Source organism: Phalacrocorax aristotelis, chromosome 21, assembly GCF_949628215.1.
Source record: "Phalacrocorax aristotelis chromosome 21, bGulAri2.1, whole genome shotgun sequence".
NCBI lineage: Eukaryota > Metazoa > Chordata > Aves > Suliformes > Phalacrocoracidae > Phalacrocorax > Phalacrocorax aristotelis.
Window position 1 is genome coordinate 2871605 of NC_134296.1, and position 19277 is coordinate 2890881.

Sequence of the window (19277 nt, forward strand, 5' to 3'; positions counted from 1 at the left end):
CTTCCTGGAGCTGAGCAGGACCAACCCATGCCATGGGAGAAGGATGATCTCTTCTCTTTATGTTTGACTCCCCATGCTGTGAGCACAGAGTGGGTGGGCTACCTCAGCTCTACCCTGCAAGAAGGGAAGCCCAGAGCCACGGCCTTGCCTGTGAAAGCCACCAAGACAACGGGCAAACCCCAAAAGTACCAAGCGCCCCCAGCGCCTTCCCTGCCCTTTGCTGCCCCAAGACACTCATAGGACAGGAGAAGATAAAACAGCAGGAGAAAATATTGCTACAGTTGCTCCCAGGGATGGAGCAAACAAACCATTCCTCTGCAAGAGGAGCCAAAGCCGTCCTGGGGGAGTCCACCCTCGTTCCCTGCGGGAGATCCTGCTTGGAGACATCTCTGGGAACATGAGGCTTGTGACCCCACAGAGAATATGCTACTAGCACCATCCCTGCCTGTTTTCTTCTCCCTCTCCCAAGAGGGATCACCAGCTTAAAAAAATACCCATTGGGTGCCTGCAAGGTTTCCCAAGAGCCGTTTCATGCCCCAGCACCACCCGTTCCCCGATACCTGCACAGACATGGCCCATACCCAAGTTGGTGGAGCGGGGAACGATGGGAAATGGGGGCTTGACCACAGCTCCAGCCCCTTCCCCTCCACCTGCATCCTGCTGGAGCTTTTTTGGGGCAAATCCCACGGGGGAACCCGTACACACCATGCCGCGTGTCCGTCCTTGCTGGTGCCCATCACTGACACCCATCAGCTCCTTCCACGGTTCTCCCCCTTCAACAGGCCCTGCAGACCAGCTGACGGTGGAGCAAAAACCGATTTTTCCATGGTTTCTGTCTCTTCTCACAGAAGGTTTAGACATACAGAGAAAAAATACCCAGTCTACCAAAAATACAGCCACTTGTCTTTTTCTTCCCCACCCTCCACAGAACTGACATCAAAATAACTCCTCAATAATATACATATTTATTTTCTCTTAATTAGTGCCGATATTTACAAAAATTGTGATACTCTGTGAAGAATAAATTATATACACTCATGATAAACCAGACAGCAAATGCTCATTTGGAATATGTATGTACACAGAACTGTATACCTATATACAACGGTCAGCCTTATTGACTCGGGTGCCTCTCAGCCCGTAGATCCGCCCAAACCCCAGGACACCCCGCGTCGTCAATAAGAGCAGTAACGTCTATACACACTGTGCAATTCGGATACAGCTGGTGTCTAAATTTTTGTCTAGCAAACGCATGGTTAAATGACTTGAAATTCCCACGAGTCCTCCTTTAACAGTTTATAGGCCTCTCTCCATTCCTGGTCCCATTTCTCCCGTAACCATGGAAACAAAAGGTTCAGCTCCAGCATCCTTAGGATGAGTCCTTCTTGGATTTCCTCTTCCTATTGATTCACTCAAATTAGGCACTGCACGCAGGGGTGATCCAATACCCATTTTTACCCCTTGCGCTTCGGCGTGTGACATTGGAGGACAAGAGCGCAATCTCAAGCAATGAGGGAGCAAGCGCAAACGGATAACTACAGTCTTATAGGCAGCCGAAAAAATTTTAAAAATCCCCAAAAACCAAACCCCAGAAGACCAACCCCAAGCTCAGGACAGCCAGGCAAGTCTGGGGAGGGGATGTGGTCCCCATGAGGGTCCACATGCGTGGACCTCGAGCGGTTACATGAAGTCCAGCGGCTCCTACAAGCCAAACCACCCCCTGGAAGAAAAACACGGATAAGGAATTTATTTCTCACCACATACAGCTGAGCTGGGGAATCTCATCCCCGGGTGTAAATCAGTGCTGTGCTCCCAGGGATGATTTACACAGCCGGAGGCTGGTCCTAGTCCCCCACAATCGGAGGCCGCAGGGTCAGAGCACCTGTTTCTGAGAAGGGGGGGCAAAATTTGGGCAGCCAAATGCAGTAACATCATGGGGAGACTGAGGCCATCGGGGTGCCGTTCACACGGGGCTGGGGAAGGGCAGTGCTTTGGTTGGAGCCAGGTCAGTGGCTGGTGCATGGGGGGGACTTTGGCCCCCCTCGGGGCTCCTGGTGAGGGGCAGCAGCAGGTCTCCAAGGGAGGCACTGGGCATGGAGGAGGTTGAATGCTGCCGGGGGTGCGAGGAGGGAGCCACAGCATTTTTTTTGGTTGCAAAACAAAATGGTTTGGGGCTGACTCTGACTCTCCCTGCCCCTCAGCCCCTTTCGCCCTAGCGGCATGCTGACCAACTCCCACTGATAGAAGAAACGCTGGGAACCCCCCATGGATATTGACCTCAAGATAAACCCACCCTGGCTCCAAAACAGGGAGATGCTTCTTGCCACTGCTCTGGGACCCAAAGCCAGCATTGGTTCGAGGAACTTAAAATCCATCCATTACAAAAACAACCCTGAAAAACCCACCCAGTGGAGCACGGCACTTCCATCGCAAACAAATTCCTTCGACTTCTGCTTGGCTTCACCTGTACAGACACAGAAATGGTTGTGACAGGCCCAAGCCGGGGATTCAGGATCCAGAACAGAGATGCCGCAAAGCTGCTGGTTTGCAGAGGGGTGTGCGGAGCCAGATGCCACCAGCCCCTCGGGATGCTCCCACCTCCAAGGCCAGATCCGGATCTCCTTCTCCACTCAGGCCCATCCCTAAGTGCATCACGAGCTCTGAAAAATCTACAAGACTTTGGCAGCAATTTCAAGGGCTGACCCAGGAATTATCTGATAACAAAGCAAGGCCCTTCCTGAAATACCTCCTCCTCCTCTGTCTTTTTCTCTCCTTCTGTGTATTTATGCACAAATATGCTCATATTTATACACCCACGTGCTACACTCTCACAACACCAATCTAGGGATGCTTTTCTTCATATAGCTCAGCATTCAAATCTGTAGGACTTTGACATAAAACATCGCTGCAGAGATTAGTTTTCCCAGTAAAACTCATTGCCCCATACAGATATTTTTTTTCCTAGCAGCTTTAATAATTTGGTGGTGTCCAGGTGATACATGAGCCTCACCCCATTGCTCGCAGCAGAGATTTTCGAAGATATTAGAAGGCTGATGGGTTACTCACAGGTTCAGGCATGCGGTTGGGTGTTAGAAGATAACCCGCACTGTAATTACCACTTTCCATCTCTCCAAAAACACAGCACAAAGCCTTAAACTAAAATACAGGTGCTGTCTCCTCTGGGTGCCAACCCAGGCGCACCTCCACAGACCAGAAAGAAGCAGTCCTCCATCCCAGCTCTGGAGGGAAGCAAACGCCTCCATGCAAGGAGGAAAGGAACCAGACCACCTACGTTAGGTGGGACTCGCCCCCTCCCCAGTTCCTAATTTAGCATCCTCAGTCTGACCCACTTTGCAGCTTATTTTTGCACCCTTTCAGAATCAAGGGGAGTTTTAGATGCTCAGCTTCTCTGCAGATACAGGCCCAGAGTCTCTCACACCAAACTCCTTAAGAAAAAAATAAAGAAAAAAAAAAAAAGAAATGAAAAAAAATCACAGTCTCCTCCTGAAAAACTGGTTCAAGATCACATCAGTGAGTCAGAAGCAAAGCTAGAAATAGCACTAGAGCTCCGACCTGCAGGCACAAATCCCATTAAAAGCTATAGGGGAAGCATTTCTCTGTGTGGGGGAGAAACCTGGACCCTTCTGCTTCGTGCAGCCTGACAGATCACTTCCATCTACGGCCCCCACTGACCTTTTTTGCCCTGAACCAAATATCTGAGCACTTATCTGGGTGTTTTCCCTATTTCCTAAATGTGGTGCCAAGGGCAGCCCAGAGATGTTCTCCCACCAGGGCTCGTTTTCCCCAGGAACATCTTCCTGGGTCAGCGCGGGAGGTGCAGGATCCATCCTAAGGAAGGGACCAGCCGTGCTGGCCTCTGCCATGGGGACGGACGCCAGCTCACCTTGGTGATGACAGGGGGAACGTGGCCTCTTGCTCTTTGGCCCTGTTCATCCCCGTGATGCAGTTCTGGGGCTTCCCAAGGCAGCCGGGCCCCCCCAGCTTGGTGAGTGGGTTTGGATGTGCCTGATCCTGCTCATGGACCCACTCTCCACTCCTGCCCGGCCTTGGAAAGCCCACAGGGACACTGTGCCCAACAAAACACCTCTCCCAGAAAACTATGATCTTCCTCTGTACCAAACCACAATGGCACTCACGGGCACAAGACGCACCCAGGACTTTGGTGGACGCTCCCCCAAATCATCTGAAGCCTTTGCAAAGTCTCGTTGAGTGCCAGCATCCTCCCAAAAAACCTGCAGCTACCTGTCCTCGGCCTCGGTGCTTTCCCGCACGCCAGGGATGGGATTGCCCAGTGCTAGGGGCACCCATGGGTGGGGTGGGCAGAACCCCAGCACAGCAGGCAGCTTCCCCACGCAAGCTCCCATCCCTGTGGACCCACCGTGAGCTGGACTGATGGAAGCTGGCCCTGGGCACCGTGTCCAAGCCAGTGGCTCACACCAGCCCCATCCCATTCAATGGGATGAGCTTCAGAAGCAGAGATTTATCGCTTTTGGTTGCGTAGTTTCTTTTTGTGTGTGTTTAAGATGTTAACACATTTCAGGGGTTCCCATTTCAGAGCTGCTGCAGCAGCAGAGAGGGAGGAGAAGGCTCCTAATATAATGAGCTATAATTAAAGACAGGCTGGGGCCCCCATGCTGCGTGGTGCTGAGCATCTTTGAGATGCAATGCATTGATGCTGCTGGTCCTCTGCACCACACAGAAGCCAGGACTCTCATACACTAACCATGGACACTTGGTATTAATTATAGCCAGGCCTGAATCAATCAATCAATAAAATAAAACTAAGGAGAGATTCCACCTGGCCGAGTGGAGCACAAGGGATCCGGTCCTAAAGCAGCATTTTGAACCATTGCTGTAGAATACGCTAGCACCGTTTATTTTATTGTTATTAGTATGGTTTTCCTCTCTGAGCTCAGGAAGGGTTTGACCGACCTCCCTCGCGCACTCTGCAGTGGGGTTCCCTCCTTGCGCCCACACTTCACCGCAGCGCTACAGCACTGACCGTGCCCCAGTTCCACCCAAATTCACCCCAGCTCAGCAGGCTGCTAAACCCCCCATCCCACACCCCAGGGAGGCCTTGCTTGACCATGATCTTGGAAGAGGTTTGCATCCCTCTCCCCTGATCTGACTGAGGAATGGGGCGCCCGTCCCTAGGGATTGTTGGCAATGGGGCAGAACACAAGGAAATCCAGATGGGAGTGGGGAAAGCAGATGAGATCCCCCCTGGACCAACAGCTCCCACCTATCCCTGAATAACACCGGGGATGAAGAAGAGGCTGGGACGAACCTGAGGTCTCTGCACCTCGACTCCCCCTCCTAAAACCCTGCAGGAAGGCAAAGCAAAGGCTCAGAGGCGTGAGCTCAGACCCATCCCAGCCTCAGCACCTATTGCTACTGAAAGGAAATAAACCACCAGCGCTGAGGCTCTACATGGCTTAGCTGAGTTTTGCAGCCCAAAACGCACCCTGCCCTGGCGATCCCGCGGGCGCCCCGGCGCAGGCTGCCCTGCTGCAGCCCACACACCACCACCCCAACAGCCCTCAGCCAGGGAGCCCCCAGTGCCCCGAGCCCTCACGCTTGCTGAGGATTTGGCCCTATAGTCGCTCTCTAAATATCTATATACACACACACAATAATTGTACGGGAAATGGCTGAAATTGCTGAACAGACAGGTCAGGAGAGCCGGTACCTGCTATTCCACCTGCTCCTCGTGCCCTCTCTGGTCCACCGTGGTTTCTGCTCATGACACTAAGATTAATGACTAATTACTCGCCCTATAATGAGTGCAGGTGTTTAACTTTCAGCTCACCTTCCCTTGCTCGCGTTAGTCGGCTCTCGTGTCTGCATACTCGGATACTCAGGCTTTGCCTTGATATCTATCAAGCTGTTGTCAGCACATGCCTTCCCATCTAGTTTTTAAGTATAATGGAGAGTTTTTAACTTCCATGAGTCTCCTTCGAGCCACCGGAGAATCTATAAACACTATAAACATGAATACTGTATAGTCTACTAAGAAAATATATATTTGTGTGTGTATTAAATATTCAGATTCATGCAACAAATATCCATGCAGCTGTACTGTATTACTGGTTAAATTTCACTGCAGTATAAATATATTATAGGCCACAGCATAGTTGCTCCAGTTTTATATATAGATATAAAAAATGATGCTTTTTCCAACTCATTTTCAATGTGTCAGTGGAGGTGTCTTTGGTGATCCTGGAAATATTGGTGATGGAAGTGTCATCTAAATAAATAAATAAAATCCAAGCTCTTGATTTATTTACTCATCCCTCCCGATGCCTAGCATAGAAAATTTAAGACTTAATAAATAATGTGCCGTCATACTAATTATCCCTCCCCTGGGCCTCACACTGGCATACTGCAGTGGCTGAAACTATTGCAGCATGCAGCATTTTCAGTTATGAAACACGAGCCTGGGCGATGCGTTCACACTTGGCATTCCCGGGGCAGAAACCCGAGCCTTCAAGCAATTCGGCCACACGACCGCATCTTCCCTTCACTAAGCTCTGCCTGACCTTTCCCAGCCGCTCCCCACGCCTGGAAGCTGGCTGTCACCCAGCTCCGCGGGACAGGGACCGCCTTTCGTGGTACCCCAGGATGGGCCGGAGCTGCCCCCCGCATCCCCATCCCATTGCTCGAAATGCCCGTCTGCTCCGTACCTTTGGAAACCCACAAGCCTGGGATGGGAGAAGGGAAACAAAATGGTTTGTTGGTTTGGTTTTTTTTTTTTTCCTTTGCACGAACGTGCTTATTCGGTGTGGAAATCAAAGGTTAAAAGTCACTTACACAGCTATTGCTTCCCATGCAGAACCAAATATACACCGTAGAAAATACTGTATTAACTACAATGCAGAGCAGCACTCGATATCTGCAATTGTTCCACTTCAGCTTTAAATACGTTACTAGATTTTAGCGACTAGACATCGGTTAGCATTTTGGTGATATTCACATAGTTTGTGTTAGCTAGCGTGCAATTGGCTGTCTTCAAGTTCTCCTCCCTAAAATCCTCATTGCTATTGTTTACGCCTTCCTGAATCTCCATATAATCAGACTTACTAATAGTAGAGGCACTTCTGCTTTTCTTTAGGTCAGGGGAAGAGGGGATCTTTGGGCAGCTGGTTACTTGCAAATATTGAGCCTGCTCCTCTCCCTCTGTCTCCCGGTGGTAGAAGTAATTGAAGTTAGACACTATGACGGGCACTGGTAAGGCAATCGTTAATACGCCAGCGATGGCACACAAGGAACCCACTATTTTCCCCCCGATGGTCGTGGGGACCATGTCTCCGTAGCCAACAGTCGTCATGGAAACCACGGCCCACCAGAAGGCGTCGGGGATGCTCGGGAACTGGGACTCGCTCTCGTCGGCCTCGGCGAAGTAGACGGCGCTGGAGAAGAGGATGACGCCGATGAAGAGGAAAAATATCAAGAGGCCCAGCTCCCGCATGCTGGCCTTGAGAGTCTGCCCCAGGATCTGCAGCCCCTTGGAGTGTCGGGAGAGCTTGAAGATCCTGAAGACCCGCACCAAGCGGATGACTCGAAGGATGGCCAAGGACATGGCTTGCTGGCCTTGCTGACCATCCTCCGGCTTCTCGGCCAGCTCCGTCCCTAAGGTGATGAAATAGGGAATGATGGCTACGATGTCTATAATGTTCATGATGTTGGTAAAAAACCCAGCCTTGCTGGGGCAGGCGAAAAACCTCACCAAGAACTCAAAGGAGAACCAGATGATGCAAAGTGTCTCCACGATGAAGAAGGGGTCTGTGAAAGAGGTGGACTGCTGGTAGCCCATGCTGCTGTTGGAGTAGGGGGGATGGCTCAGCCCGCTGCCGTGCATGTCTTCATTCTCATCCCGAAAAATGGGCAACGTTTCCAGGCAAAAGCTGACGATGGAGATTAAAATCACCATGACGGAGACAATAGCTATAATCCTGGCAGGGCCTGAGCTCTCGGGGTACTCAAAGAGCAACCACACTTGTCTCTGAAATTCATTCTCAGGCAATGGCCTTTCCTCTTCTTTGATGTAGCCTTCATCCTCCCGAAACATCTCCATCGCTTCTTCCCCCAGTTCATAGAAACGGATCTCTTCCGAGAAGATATCTAAGGGCACGTTAACGGGCCTTCGCAACCTCCCACCAGACTGGTAATAGTACAAAATCGCATCAAAGCTGGGTCTGTTCCGGTCAAAGAAATACTCATTCCGGAGCGGGTCGAAATATCTCATTCTCTTTTTAGGATCCCCTAGTAAGGTCTCTGGGAACTGGGCTAGTGTCTTGAGCTGTGTCTCAAAGCGCAGACCCGAAATATTAATGACCACCCTCTCGCAGCATTCATGGTCGGTCTCAGGGTTATACGTGTCCTGCGGGTGACCGGGAAGAGCTGCAGCTTCATCTGCAGGATCTCCGGTAGCAACTGTCATATTGGGGTTTAAAAGAAATCCTTATGCTAAACTCTTCCCAGTGCCCGGTGGTGGGATCGGATTCAGGGCAGGGCTACTATCCTGCAGAAGGACAGGTACGTAGGTTTGGAAGTGTCTCATGAAAAGGCGAAGGGATGATTTAAAAAAAAAAAAAAAAAAAGATAAAATAAAAATAAAGGAAAGAAAATTGCCCCTGCTGAGAAAGAGAGAGATGAAATAAAGTTGGGGGGAGGAGAGCAGCTCCCTTCACTTGCATGTCTATCCCCTTCCTCGGGGGGGTTAATCTGCCTTCTTTGGGACAAAGTTCAAAAACTCCCATCTAAACCCATTAGGTGGAAGAGAGAAAACACCTGAGGAACCGTCACCTATTCAGAACCGGTGTGGAAGAACCTGGCATTGGAAATCCAGAACTCTTTTTTTGGCTAAAAATAAAAATTCCAATTAAAAAAAAAAAAAAGGAGGGGGGAAGGGAAGAAAAAGGAAGGAAGAAAAATAACCCCAGCCAGCCCTAAAGTGGTGATGGGACCCCACGGGGCGCCGGGGAGAGGCGGACCAGGCTCAGCTCATTTCCAGGCATGCAGCGAAGGGTTAACATTTAACCATGCAATCTCAGGCAATCTACCCTCTAGGAAAGCTCTAACTCCTTTAAGTTCGACACCTTCCCAATCCTCTTGCCCTGGCCGTAAAGCGGCGAGGCGACATGTTGCCCTCCCTGCCGGCAGCCAACCGGGCAAGCTTTGCGGCTGCCTGGATTTGCAGCCGCCGGTGCAGGCTGCCCCGCGGACCACTGCAGTCCCCCTCCTCGACCGCTGGTGTCCCGGCTCCTGTCATTCTCTGCAAACCACCATGGCACACAGAAAACAAATCACATTACCTGGAGAAGCCAAATCTTAGTGTCTCTTAGTAACACCGATTATCTGACCCTGGGGAAATCCTAGAGAGAAATACAGGCTTCCAAGATCCCCATAATTTCCTCTCTCTTCAAAGTTAAAAATAATGGTGAGTCATCGTAGAAAAAGGAGAAGGGACATAAAAGGGGTTAGATTCCCAGATGGTGGAAGTCAGGTCTTGTAATGGTTTGGACTGGAGAGAGAGAGAGAAAGAGAGACAGAGAGACAGAGAGACAGAGTCTTCTCGGTAGCTGTTGCAGATCTGCACTTCAGGGCAGATGAGCGTCTGTCTGATGCCTTCGGTATGACGGTGAAAAGATGCTCAGCTCAGCAAAACCCGATGTCCCCTGTGTCCTCGGGAGGTGTGGCATCGCCTGGAAAAAACACCAAGAAGGTAGCGAGCTGCTGGGGGCTCGAAAGGAGCATCTGCAAAGCCTCAGCTCCTCCAGGCACCCCTTTTTCCCTCCCTGCGAGCTGTTTGCCCGCTGCCTGGCCAACCTGCACTGCAACACGAGAGGAGGGCGAGAGCGCGCTAGCGGCAAGGCGGAAAAAACCAGAGCCCCATCTCCCTCCGTTCTCGCCCAACACCACGGTGTGCAGTGGGGCCGGGCTGCCCGTGGGTGCCGGTGCCAGGCGAAGGGGAGGGGGGGGAACGACGCAGCCCCCCCACCCCGGCCGCTGAGGCTCTGCAAAGCCACGGTGGGTTCCCACCACCGCCGAGCACCCGGGAGGCGGTGGTACCCACTGGGCGCAGCGCCCGCGCCAACGCGTCGCGCTCCCGGGTGATTTAGGAGGCTCTGGCTTCATCCGCAAGACTGAACCCCCCACCGGTCCCTGTCTGTCCCCCCACAAGGCCACCTGCCCCCCCAGACGGCTCCGAGGAGCCGTGAGCATCGTGGGCCCGACCGCGGGACCCACGCGACCTGCATCCACCCTCCCCATCCTCCCAAAAGCCAACCCCAGCCCGGCCGACCCACCCCCCCCGGGGGAATTCGACTCCGGTGGGCAAAATTTCTCATGGGGATCTTGAGGCTATGGTCCCTGGTCGGTGCCGGATCGTCAGCATCCCTGCTCCTAACGAGCGCTCATTTCGATCATCCTGCATTGCCTCACACCGTGGAGATGCTCAATCCAGAGAGGTCCAACCAACCTCTCATTTTTTTTCCTTTTTTGTTTTTTGTTTCCCTCCCAAATAAAAAAAAAAATCAAAAAAACCTCTAACCTCCCTTCTTCAGCTCCAACTCGACTTGTCTACTTTGAGCCAGGATTACAGAACCGGGTAGGGGAGGCAGGTGGAAAATAACCCCGCGGTCCCAATCTCCTCGGCAAAGATTTCAGCTCTCTCCCAGCCATTTATGCCTGTGGGTTCTCTCTTCATCACCCGAGGTGCAGATATTGCCGCAGATCCCTCTTTTCTTGGAAATTTCCCCTTTCCGTGCAACCCTCCTCTCCCTTCTCCTTATGCACTAGAAAAAATAGTACAACCCTGACAAGGCTTGCAGCATTCAACCGCTTTGCTTAACCCTTTTCTGCCAGGCCCAGAGGAGAGGAGGTTGTATGTGTCCCAGTTTTCCTCCTGCATTTTCTCCCCACTGCTCGCTCCCCAGCGGCTGGCTCAGGAGTTCAGCTGGATTTGACCTTTCCTGGCTCCTCTGAGCATCGTGCTAAAACACCACCAACACCACCTTTCTGGTGCTGCAAAAAATACCTGGCAGCCACAAACCCCCATTTTACCAAAAATCAACCAACCTTGAATTTTTTTTTCTAAATACAGTTTTATTCCTGCCTGTAAACTCTCTCCTCCCCTTTCTCCCTTCCCCAAACACCCCACATTTGTTTAACAGCACAGAGATTGCCTTATTTCTTTTAACATGTTGATTTTTATTTAGCATGAGGTCTAGGCTCCTTCCTCCGAGTCCAAAGCCAAGCAGTGATGCTTGGTGCTTATCGGAGACGGTTACAGCATCATCTGAGTTGACATTACACATCCCAACACTCAGTTTCTCCTACTTTCTCCCCATTGCATGCTTTCCTGGCAACCCACCAGGCATCTTTGGGGTTAATTCATGCAAATTTGGGGGTTGGAGGGGGAAGCGTGGAGGAGGTGAAGAAGATTTGCCCAGAGACCCTCAGTTTGCTCGCTGCCTGCACGGACCACTGCAGGCAGGAGCCATGCGTGTATTTCAGAGGGGTGAGATTTTGGGTGGCACGCTTTGAGGGCAAGTTCACGTTGGTGACCACAATGCAAACCCCTCCATTCGCACGGTTTATGGCCAGGCTGTATTTAAGCGGGGCAGCGGCGGGGAGTGGGGGGGGAAAGGATGCAGGGCGACGGGGGAGAGAAAAAGGCACCAACTTACAATTGGCTCTGCAGTCAGGCATGCGGCGAATGCACAAGCAGCCGCTCTGCTCCGCGCCGCTGCCGGCACCTCTCACCTACGGCCCCCCAAACTCATACCCCGGGAGTCAACCTCCGAAGACAGCAGAGCTTCTCCATGAATATTCATAAGATTAATATGAGCGTCTTCCCCCCCCCCCCCCCCCCGCCTCCCTCCTCCCAAGCAAGAGACCTAGATTTCAACCACTGGGAAATAATCATATCCCTGGATACGTGATGCTGCTTTACCATGCGGCTCCAGTCCATACCATATTCTTGGTAATAGCCTGGATCTGCTCAGCGAGATCTGGGGGATGGAGATTCACCAGCCCTGCGCAGCTTGGGGGATGGAGATGGGGCAGGATCAGACTCGCAGGGACCACACTGTCCTGCTTTTGGCTGGGGGGAGGATGTAAAAAGCAATAATTTTGTATCTCTTTGCATTTACAGACCTCCCTTCACATGGAGGCATCTCCCACCCCAATACAGGGAGGCGGCCAAGCTCATACCAACTTGGCCTAAAAGACCTATGGATCAAGCCCTGCCTTAGGGCACGATGCAGATGCATCTGCTTGGACCACTCTGCCATTGCCCCAGGGCCCCGAGGAGAGCCTTGGGGCAGCAACAAGTCCCGCAAGGCGCCCGGCACCCAGCAAACACAAGTGCTGGAGGAGGCGATGGAAATATTTCCATTCCCGTACGCAGCGGTCAAATTTGCGAGGGGCTGCCAGTGCCGGGGGCGATCGCCCCAGGGACAACAGCCCGAGGTGGCAAAGGAGGGCACGGACCACCGGGAATACCCGAGAAAATCAGTGCTAAGCACAATGCCCAGCCAGTCGTGGGGATCTGGGGACATGGGAGGGGTAAACCATATTGTTTTAACTCCCCAAAGTGCCAGGGGCTGCGGGTGGCCCAGAGCCAGGGGTGGGTGCAGCACCAGAGAGTGAAGGGGGATGCTATCTCCCACTGCTCCTCCCAGCATCCCTCTTCATCTTGAAACAGAAATATATTTCCCCAAGCCCCAGCCAGATCCCAATACTGAAAATGAATTTCTAACCCTGCAGCAAAGTTGGGAATCCTTCACTCCCTGCCGCAAACAACCCTTGCACGTACGGTTTTTCTTACTGCCTGCACCCAGCTGGACATGAGGCTACTCTAGATGAGGGATTTTTAATGTCATCTGCATCGTTTTAGCCTGTTCTGAAGGCAAATCTGCCATAGCAGGGGAGGCTGAATCCAGAAAATGATTTGCCCAAGGCTAATCCTTATGCAATATGCAGAAACTGAGGCCGAGCAGAGAACAATTCAAGTGAAGCTGAATTTCTAACTTGTTATTCCTGCTGCCGCCTTGCGAAGGTTTTGCAAAACCAGGGGGATTTTTCATATAAACAGCACCAGCTCCTTACAAAGCGCCAAATTCCCATCTCTAGCAAATCAGGGGAATTTCTCTGAATTGAGTGACGCTCTCCTGATTTACTATCCTAATTTTGGAGCTATTATTATAGTCTGTGTGTCTGCACCCGCCTCCCTCAGCCACGCTGACAACTCCAGACGTAACCCAGCCTTTCAGAGAACTAGACGAGCTGATGCTCTGCACCCACTTGTCTGTTTAACATGGATTTAACCAGCTGATGTCTTCACATTGTTATAATAATTAAAAAAATAAGTCTCTTCTGGAATATTTCTCTTATCCACATGGACTTTATAGTCATCCAAATTGTAAACCTTACTCCACCTGTGTGTGGCCCTGGGAAAGTCACTTGGCGCGAGGACACCCCAGGGACCAGGCGATCTGGTGTCCAGGTCCCTTCAGGAAGCAGACGAGCTCCCTTGGCTTTACTGCCTTTATTCCCAAAGGCTGTTCAGACCTTGTACTCATGGGCTTGCAGCCAGCCTGCACCGTACAAACAAAAAGCAAAAATGTGCTTTTTTCCCCTTTGTTCCCCCCACTGTGTCCTGCTGGCGGTGGGTTTGGGGGATGCTCCATGATGTGGTGCTGTGGGGGCATGGATGAAACCCCCAGGGCAGGGTGTCCCCAGGACTGGCCTCAACCAGAACAGCAAAACTGAAGCCCCAGAGTCACACTGCAAAGCATGACCCACGCCCGGCCTCACGCTGCATCACTTGGGACAGGCACCAGCGCTTCCCCGTGCTGCCGTAAGCCAAGCTGCCCCCTCCAGAGAGGACAGACCCTGTCCCACCACCTTCACACATCTTGCACAGCCTTAGACGACGGCATCTCCCCATGGTGTCCGTCCTGAGGAACCCATGCTACCTCCTGCAAGGCCAGAGGGGCTCTGGGGGAAGGGGAGGACAACAGCAGCCGTGCCAGGAGGAAGAGCCGAGCTGGACCAAGGCTTGGCCGTGGTGCTGAGCAGAGCCGGCTCTGACAGGGCAGGGCGCTGAGCCCCCACCTCCATCCCAGCCGAGGCACCCCAGCCATAGGGGATGACATAACTGGGCCCCTGTCATGTGAGGAGCTGTGAAAGCTGTAAGCAAGTTCCCAGGGCTGAGTCACCCTCCAGGGAAAGCACCCGACCTCCCACCACTGCCTGTGTCAGAGGACCGTGCTCCCGGCCCCGCCAGCACCCACACCTCAGTGCGTGGTGGCAAGAGGAGGGGACACCGAGGGACACCAGTGACCCCGATGTGGTGGCACAGCATCTAAAAATGAAGGCAGCTGGGGAACAAAGTGACCTGGACCTGCAGAGCAGACTTTGCTTTTCCAGAGCAGATGCTGCTGGCGGATCCCAAAATATCATGGTGCGATAGGTCGGAGCGGCTCCCCCCACCTGGGCTTTGCAGGACCTGGGCTGGGCTCCTGGTCCCTGGGAAGGCACATCATGGCCAAAGGGAAAACAGCAAACATTGCTTGGCTGCAAAGTTAATGTTAAATACATTCTCCCTCTGTATTTCTCCAAGGTGGTTTTCATAATAAAATATCTGATTATTTTAAAAATAACTCCTTTGGGTATCACTCTGAATTCTCATTTGATAGAGATCACTGAGTTGCAACATCTTTGCCTCCAAAGATGCTCCACCATTCTGGATGGCCGGTCTTGAGAGGAGCTGGTTCATTGAAAATAAAAGTCATTTAGCTCAACTGAAACACGGTAAAGAACTTCAGTTCTTGAGGGCTTTGGAGCTCGTCAAGATGATTGTGAATATTTCATGGCAGGCTGCTGCTCGCTCCAGGAGAGCTAATGGACCCACCGCCAGGCTGGTGCAGGGCGAGCATCGGTCCTGGGCAGGTGCCTCCTTCGGGCTGCTCCAGACACTCTGGTTAAAAGGCTCTCAAAGCCACTTTATTTCACTTACACAAACAAAAAGGACAGGACAAGCCAAATTAGCAAATGGAAAAGAACTCAACAGCCTCCTTCCGGCCAGGCACAAGTGCTTTCAGCTCTGGAAAGAAAACCCGTTCTCTCACAAGCCTGTGCATCACCCATGGATAAAGCCCCCCCATCCCTCCTCGGGGCTCCAGGTGTCAGCTGAGCCCCCACGTCCCCGCAGGCTGGCTACGGGCCACCACCTCCATGCCGAGGGGACCCAGCCTTGTGCTTCCGTCCTTCCAGCCCTCCTGCTCCAAGGGGACCAAAAAGTAGACTTGCTTCAGGGCTCCAAAAGTGCATTTATCTGAGACACCAACTGAACGCCTGCTTTGCCAAGCCGGGTGTGCTCCTGTGACCCCGAGATGGAGGAGAGGTGATGAACATCTCATTTTCTCTCCGATGATTCATTTTCCCCAGGTCTGAACCAGCCCGTGCCCATCTGCCCAAGGCAGCAGCCCTCCCTTCCAGCTGCAGGGGGGTGATGCTCACCACGAAGCAAGGAACTAGGGCTGAAAGTTGAAACGTTCGGGTTGTTCAGCTTAGGGAGGACAAGACTAAGAGGAGATTGGAGAAACCTCCAGTGGAGATGGCCAGTACCTGTAAGCAGATTGCCTGTGCCTTGGGGGAGAAGTTAGGTGACCTCAGGGTCCCCTCTGCACTGCCACGATGGGCCACAACTTCCAGCCACCAGTCCTGGGACTGGTTCCCCATGCAGGTGACAACCAGGGTGACAGCATCTCCCATCACACACAAATGGGACAGGCAGACCCATAAAGGCTATCTTTAGACCCTGTGGGTCTCATCCCATGTGTCTGTTGCTGGGTGGGGGCCATGAGCTGCTGAAGGTCAGATGTGAGGCGTGGAGCGGGGTGGGATGTTCCCATCACCCCAGACATTCGTTCCTCCCTGGGGAGCAGCAGGACTGCAAACAAGCCAGGAGGAAAAGTGGTCTGAGAGGATGATTTGCCTCTTCTCTTCCCCCCACATGGAGATGCTGCAGGGAGAAGATGCAGCCGGGGGGGATGCTCAGGCTGGGGAGCGCCTTCCCCACGGCTTGGTGGCATGGGCATGACGGCAGCTGGGCCAGGACGCCACGGTGGGCACAGCGGCACAGTGGCAGCTTCAGCCATGGGATGGCACTGTGTGGCACAGCACAAAGCACCCAGCCCACCGGGCCAGATCCTGGGCTGGGCCAAGGTTTGGGCCATGCCATCCCCATGGCCGTGCCAGATCATGAGCCGTGCCAAATCATGGGGCATGCCAAACCAGGGGCTGTGCCAGCTTGCGAGCGTGCCAAATCATGAGCTGTGCCAAACCGTGGGCCACACCAGGTCATGAGCTGTGCCAAATTGTGGATCGTGCAGACTGGGAGCTATATCAAATCGCATACCGTGACAGCGAGCTCTGGCTTGGTCCCCAACCTTGCTGTAAGCCCCTGGCTGCCCTCACCCTCTGGCCAAGACCACTGTGTTTCCAGCCCCCTTCCCTGTGGGGTCTCTCCTGGAAATGGCTGTGCCACGTTGGAAAATTCCTAGTAGAACAAACCAAGATTCGGTTCACCTTCTCAAATGGTTGGGAGGAAATTCATTGCTTTATTGCCACTGCCCAGCTGCCGGGAGGGGCTGGAGCTGCCCCATCATGGTGACACTGACCTGGACCTGCAAGCACGTCCCCAGCAGCTCTGGGCTCGCTGTTCTTGCCGGTGACGTGGGCAGGTGACAGCCGCAGGGCTGCAGGTGACACAGGGAGGACATGAGGTGACATGCCCAAGGCTACCTGGGCAGGCAGTGTCAGGGCCCAGTCTGCCCTGCCCTGGGATCCAGGCATGCTCGGACCCCACAGCCCCCTCCCCTTGATCCATGGGGAACGTCACCGACTCGCAGCTCCTCTTTGCTGTCATTTCTCTGCCATATTTACTATTTCTTCATCTCCCACTCCCTCTTTTGGGAAGAGACAGACTTCCCCGTTTCCATGGAAACCCTCCCCCTCTCCCCTCACTTCTTCAAAGAGGTTTTCATTCCCTTCTTTCAAAAATATCTATTTTTAGCCCCGGCTTCCCCTTCTCCCCCTCCCCACCCTTCGCTCTCAGCTTACGCTTTCTCAGACGAGCAGCACCCACCGGGGCTGCTGCCACCACCGAGCACCCAGAGGACCCACGGCCCCACCGTGTGGCTGGTGACTCAGCCAGGGCAAGAGCAGCTTCAGTCCCCGCTCAGGTCCGTGGTCCAGGTCCTGGAGGTTCCCTTAATTTGTCCTTAATTCTTCTGGGGTTGTGGAAATGTTGGTGTACAAAGGAAATGCTTCTGTTCTGCAGGAAGGTCCTGGGAGCATCCAAAATACCCACCACTCTGCGGGCTGGGTCCTCGGGAACGACCGCCCTTGCAGGACCCTCTGTGATTCCATGACCCCGTGAAGCCGGGGGGACATTCCCTTTCCTGCAGACACAGAGGGGACAGAGCCCCACGTAGACCCAGGCAGCCCTGGCCTGAAGCTGAGGAGCTCTGTGCACATTGACTCCTGTTCGGCCCTGTGCTGGGACGAAGGCAGGTTGCCCAAATGGAGCTGAGAAAGCCACAGGTGGCGGCGGTCACCGCCTGGGACAGACAAGGAAAGCACGGTCCCCTCTGTCACCCTCTGCTTTGCAAAGCCAAGCATCTGCCACCCCTGTAACACCATTCATTGGTCGGTGTCTTCGTCCCATCTCCACTCGTTAATGCACGTCTCGTTCGCGCTGATGGATAAATCAAGAGGCGAATCACACGCTGCATCCTGGAAGAGCAGGAGATGCAGCCTGCTTCCACCCCTCACAAATACTGGCAGGGCAGAAACAGCCTAAATCCTCGGTATTGGTGCTGCCTGTGAACGAGTGCAGTGAGGTCCTAAAACTGAAGCCCTGGTAGAAGAAATTCAAAAGCACATCGATAAAATGAGTGGTCGCAATGGCCAGGGGCAGGTGGTGTTAAGTAAAGGAAATTTCCATGGGGGAAGCAATAATCTTAGCTGTCCCATGGGTAAATACGACAGCAGAGGGATGGCCAACGACCCTTGCGGAAGGATGTCATGCCTCACTGGCTGGAATAGAAAGGAAGATCATTTCGGGTACTAACCTCTGTTTGAAAGATACGTAGCAAAGTATCTAATATGAGACCTCCTTAGCAAGGCGTGGTCTGGGGAGAGAGGAAATACCCAGCAGGAGCCTGACTCCAAGCTGGAAGAGCCTCTCTGCAGCTTCCTGGAAAAGCCACGGTTGGAAGAGCTGGATGCTCTGGCTTGGAAAGAGGGGTAGGACACAGGTCATTAAAATCCTGCCTGGTGGTGAGCTGGTGAGTAGGGAATGATGAATCAATATCTCTTCATAGCGCAAGAAGGAAATGGCACCTAAGGAAATTCCCAAGCAGCAGATTTCAAGGCAGCGAGTGAAGGATTTATTGCACACGTTGCATCGGCGCGCAGAGCCGCGCTGCTGGAGGCTGCCGTAGCCACGCAGTCCCTGCGTGGGGATGCCCACGCTCGGGGAAGGAGATGAGCCAAACATCAGCTAAAAGGACAGCAGAAACCAGCCCTTCAGCAGCCAGGCTCCTCCAGACCCTTATTTTAAGATGAATTTGTACATCACAAACCCAGGCAGCTCAAGTTCTTCTTCCATGTGTGGCTCCAAATCCTCTTCACTGTGTTACTGCCATGGTGGCATTTACCTGCTGCTGTTTACAACCTCCCGGAGATGAAGCACGAGAAGCATCTTGTCACACCGTGCCTCCCCCAGGCTGACCTGCCCCCGCAGCCTCTGCGCTCCTCCCAGCTCCCCCCTCCAAAAGCCAACAAGTCGCTAAGTAAAACCTGACTTGGGGGAGACGAGCTGTTGGCACTGACCACAACCAGTCCCTCTGCAGCTCTCTGGTGCAATGTCTTCTCCATGCCTTTATCACCCCAGGTATGGGCTGGAAACCCTGCAAAACCCCTGGGGGCTGGGAGTGCACCTCAAATCAAGGTTCACCCCTGGGTCCCAGTGATGGCTTGGGTATGGGAACATCGCCCTCCGCTCAGCAGTGGTGCCGTGGAAGGTGTCTCCTGCTGCTCTTCCAGCAAACCTGTGCCAGGTGACGTGTGCCAGAGATGGCCCCTGTGCCCGTCCTTCCTCCAGGGCTGACGATATTCATGCCCGCCATCTGCATCTCAGACTTTGCGGCATCCTGTTTTTCACAGGATGCTTAAGCACG

General features: G+C 53.1%; 1 protein-coding gene across 1 annotated transcript; it reads right to left on the reverse strand.

Moving 5' to 3' along the window:
• Positions 1-951: 951 nt before the first annotated feature.
• On the reverse strand, positions 952-10804 carry KCNA2 (potassium voltage-gated channel subfamily A member 2). The gene is made up of 2 exons (XM_075115309.1): positions 10574-10804; positions 952-9725 (listed from the first exon to the last, which is right to left on the reverse strand). The coding sequence occupies exon 2, from the start codon at positions 8459-8461 to the stop codon at positions 6962-6964; it is 1500 nt and encodes a 499-aa protein (XP_074971410.1). The 5' UTR covers positions 8462-9725; positions 10574-10804; the 3' UTR covers positions 952-6961.
• Between the last annotated feature and the right edge of the window lie 8473 nt (positions 10805-19277).

Bases quoted from the DNA above. Each gene is read 5' to 3' on its own strand.
- KCNA2 (XM_075115309.1), bottom strand. From the start codon at position 8,461: ATGACAGTTGCTACCGGAGATCCTGCAGATGAAGCTGCAGCTCTTCCC.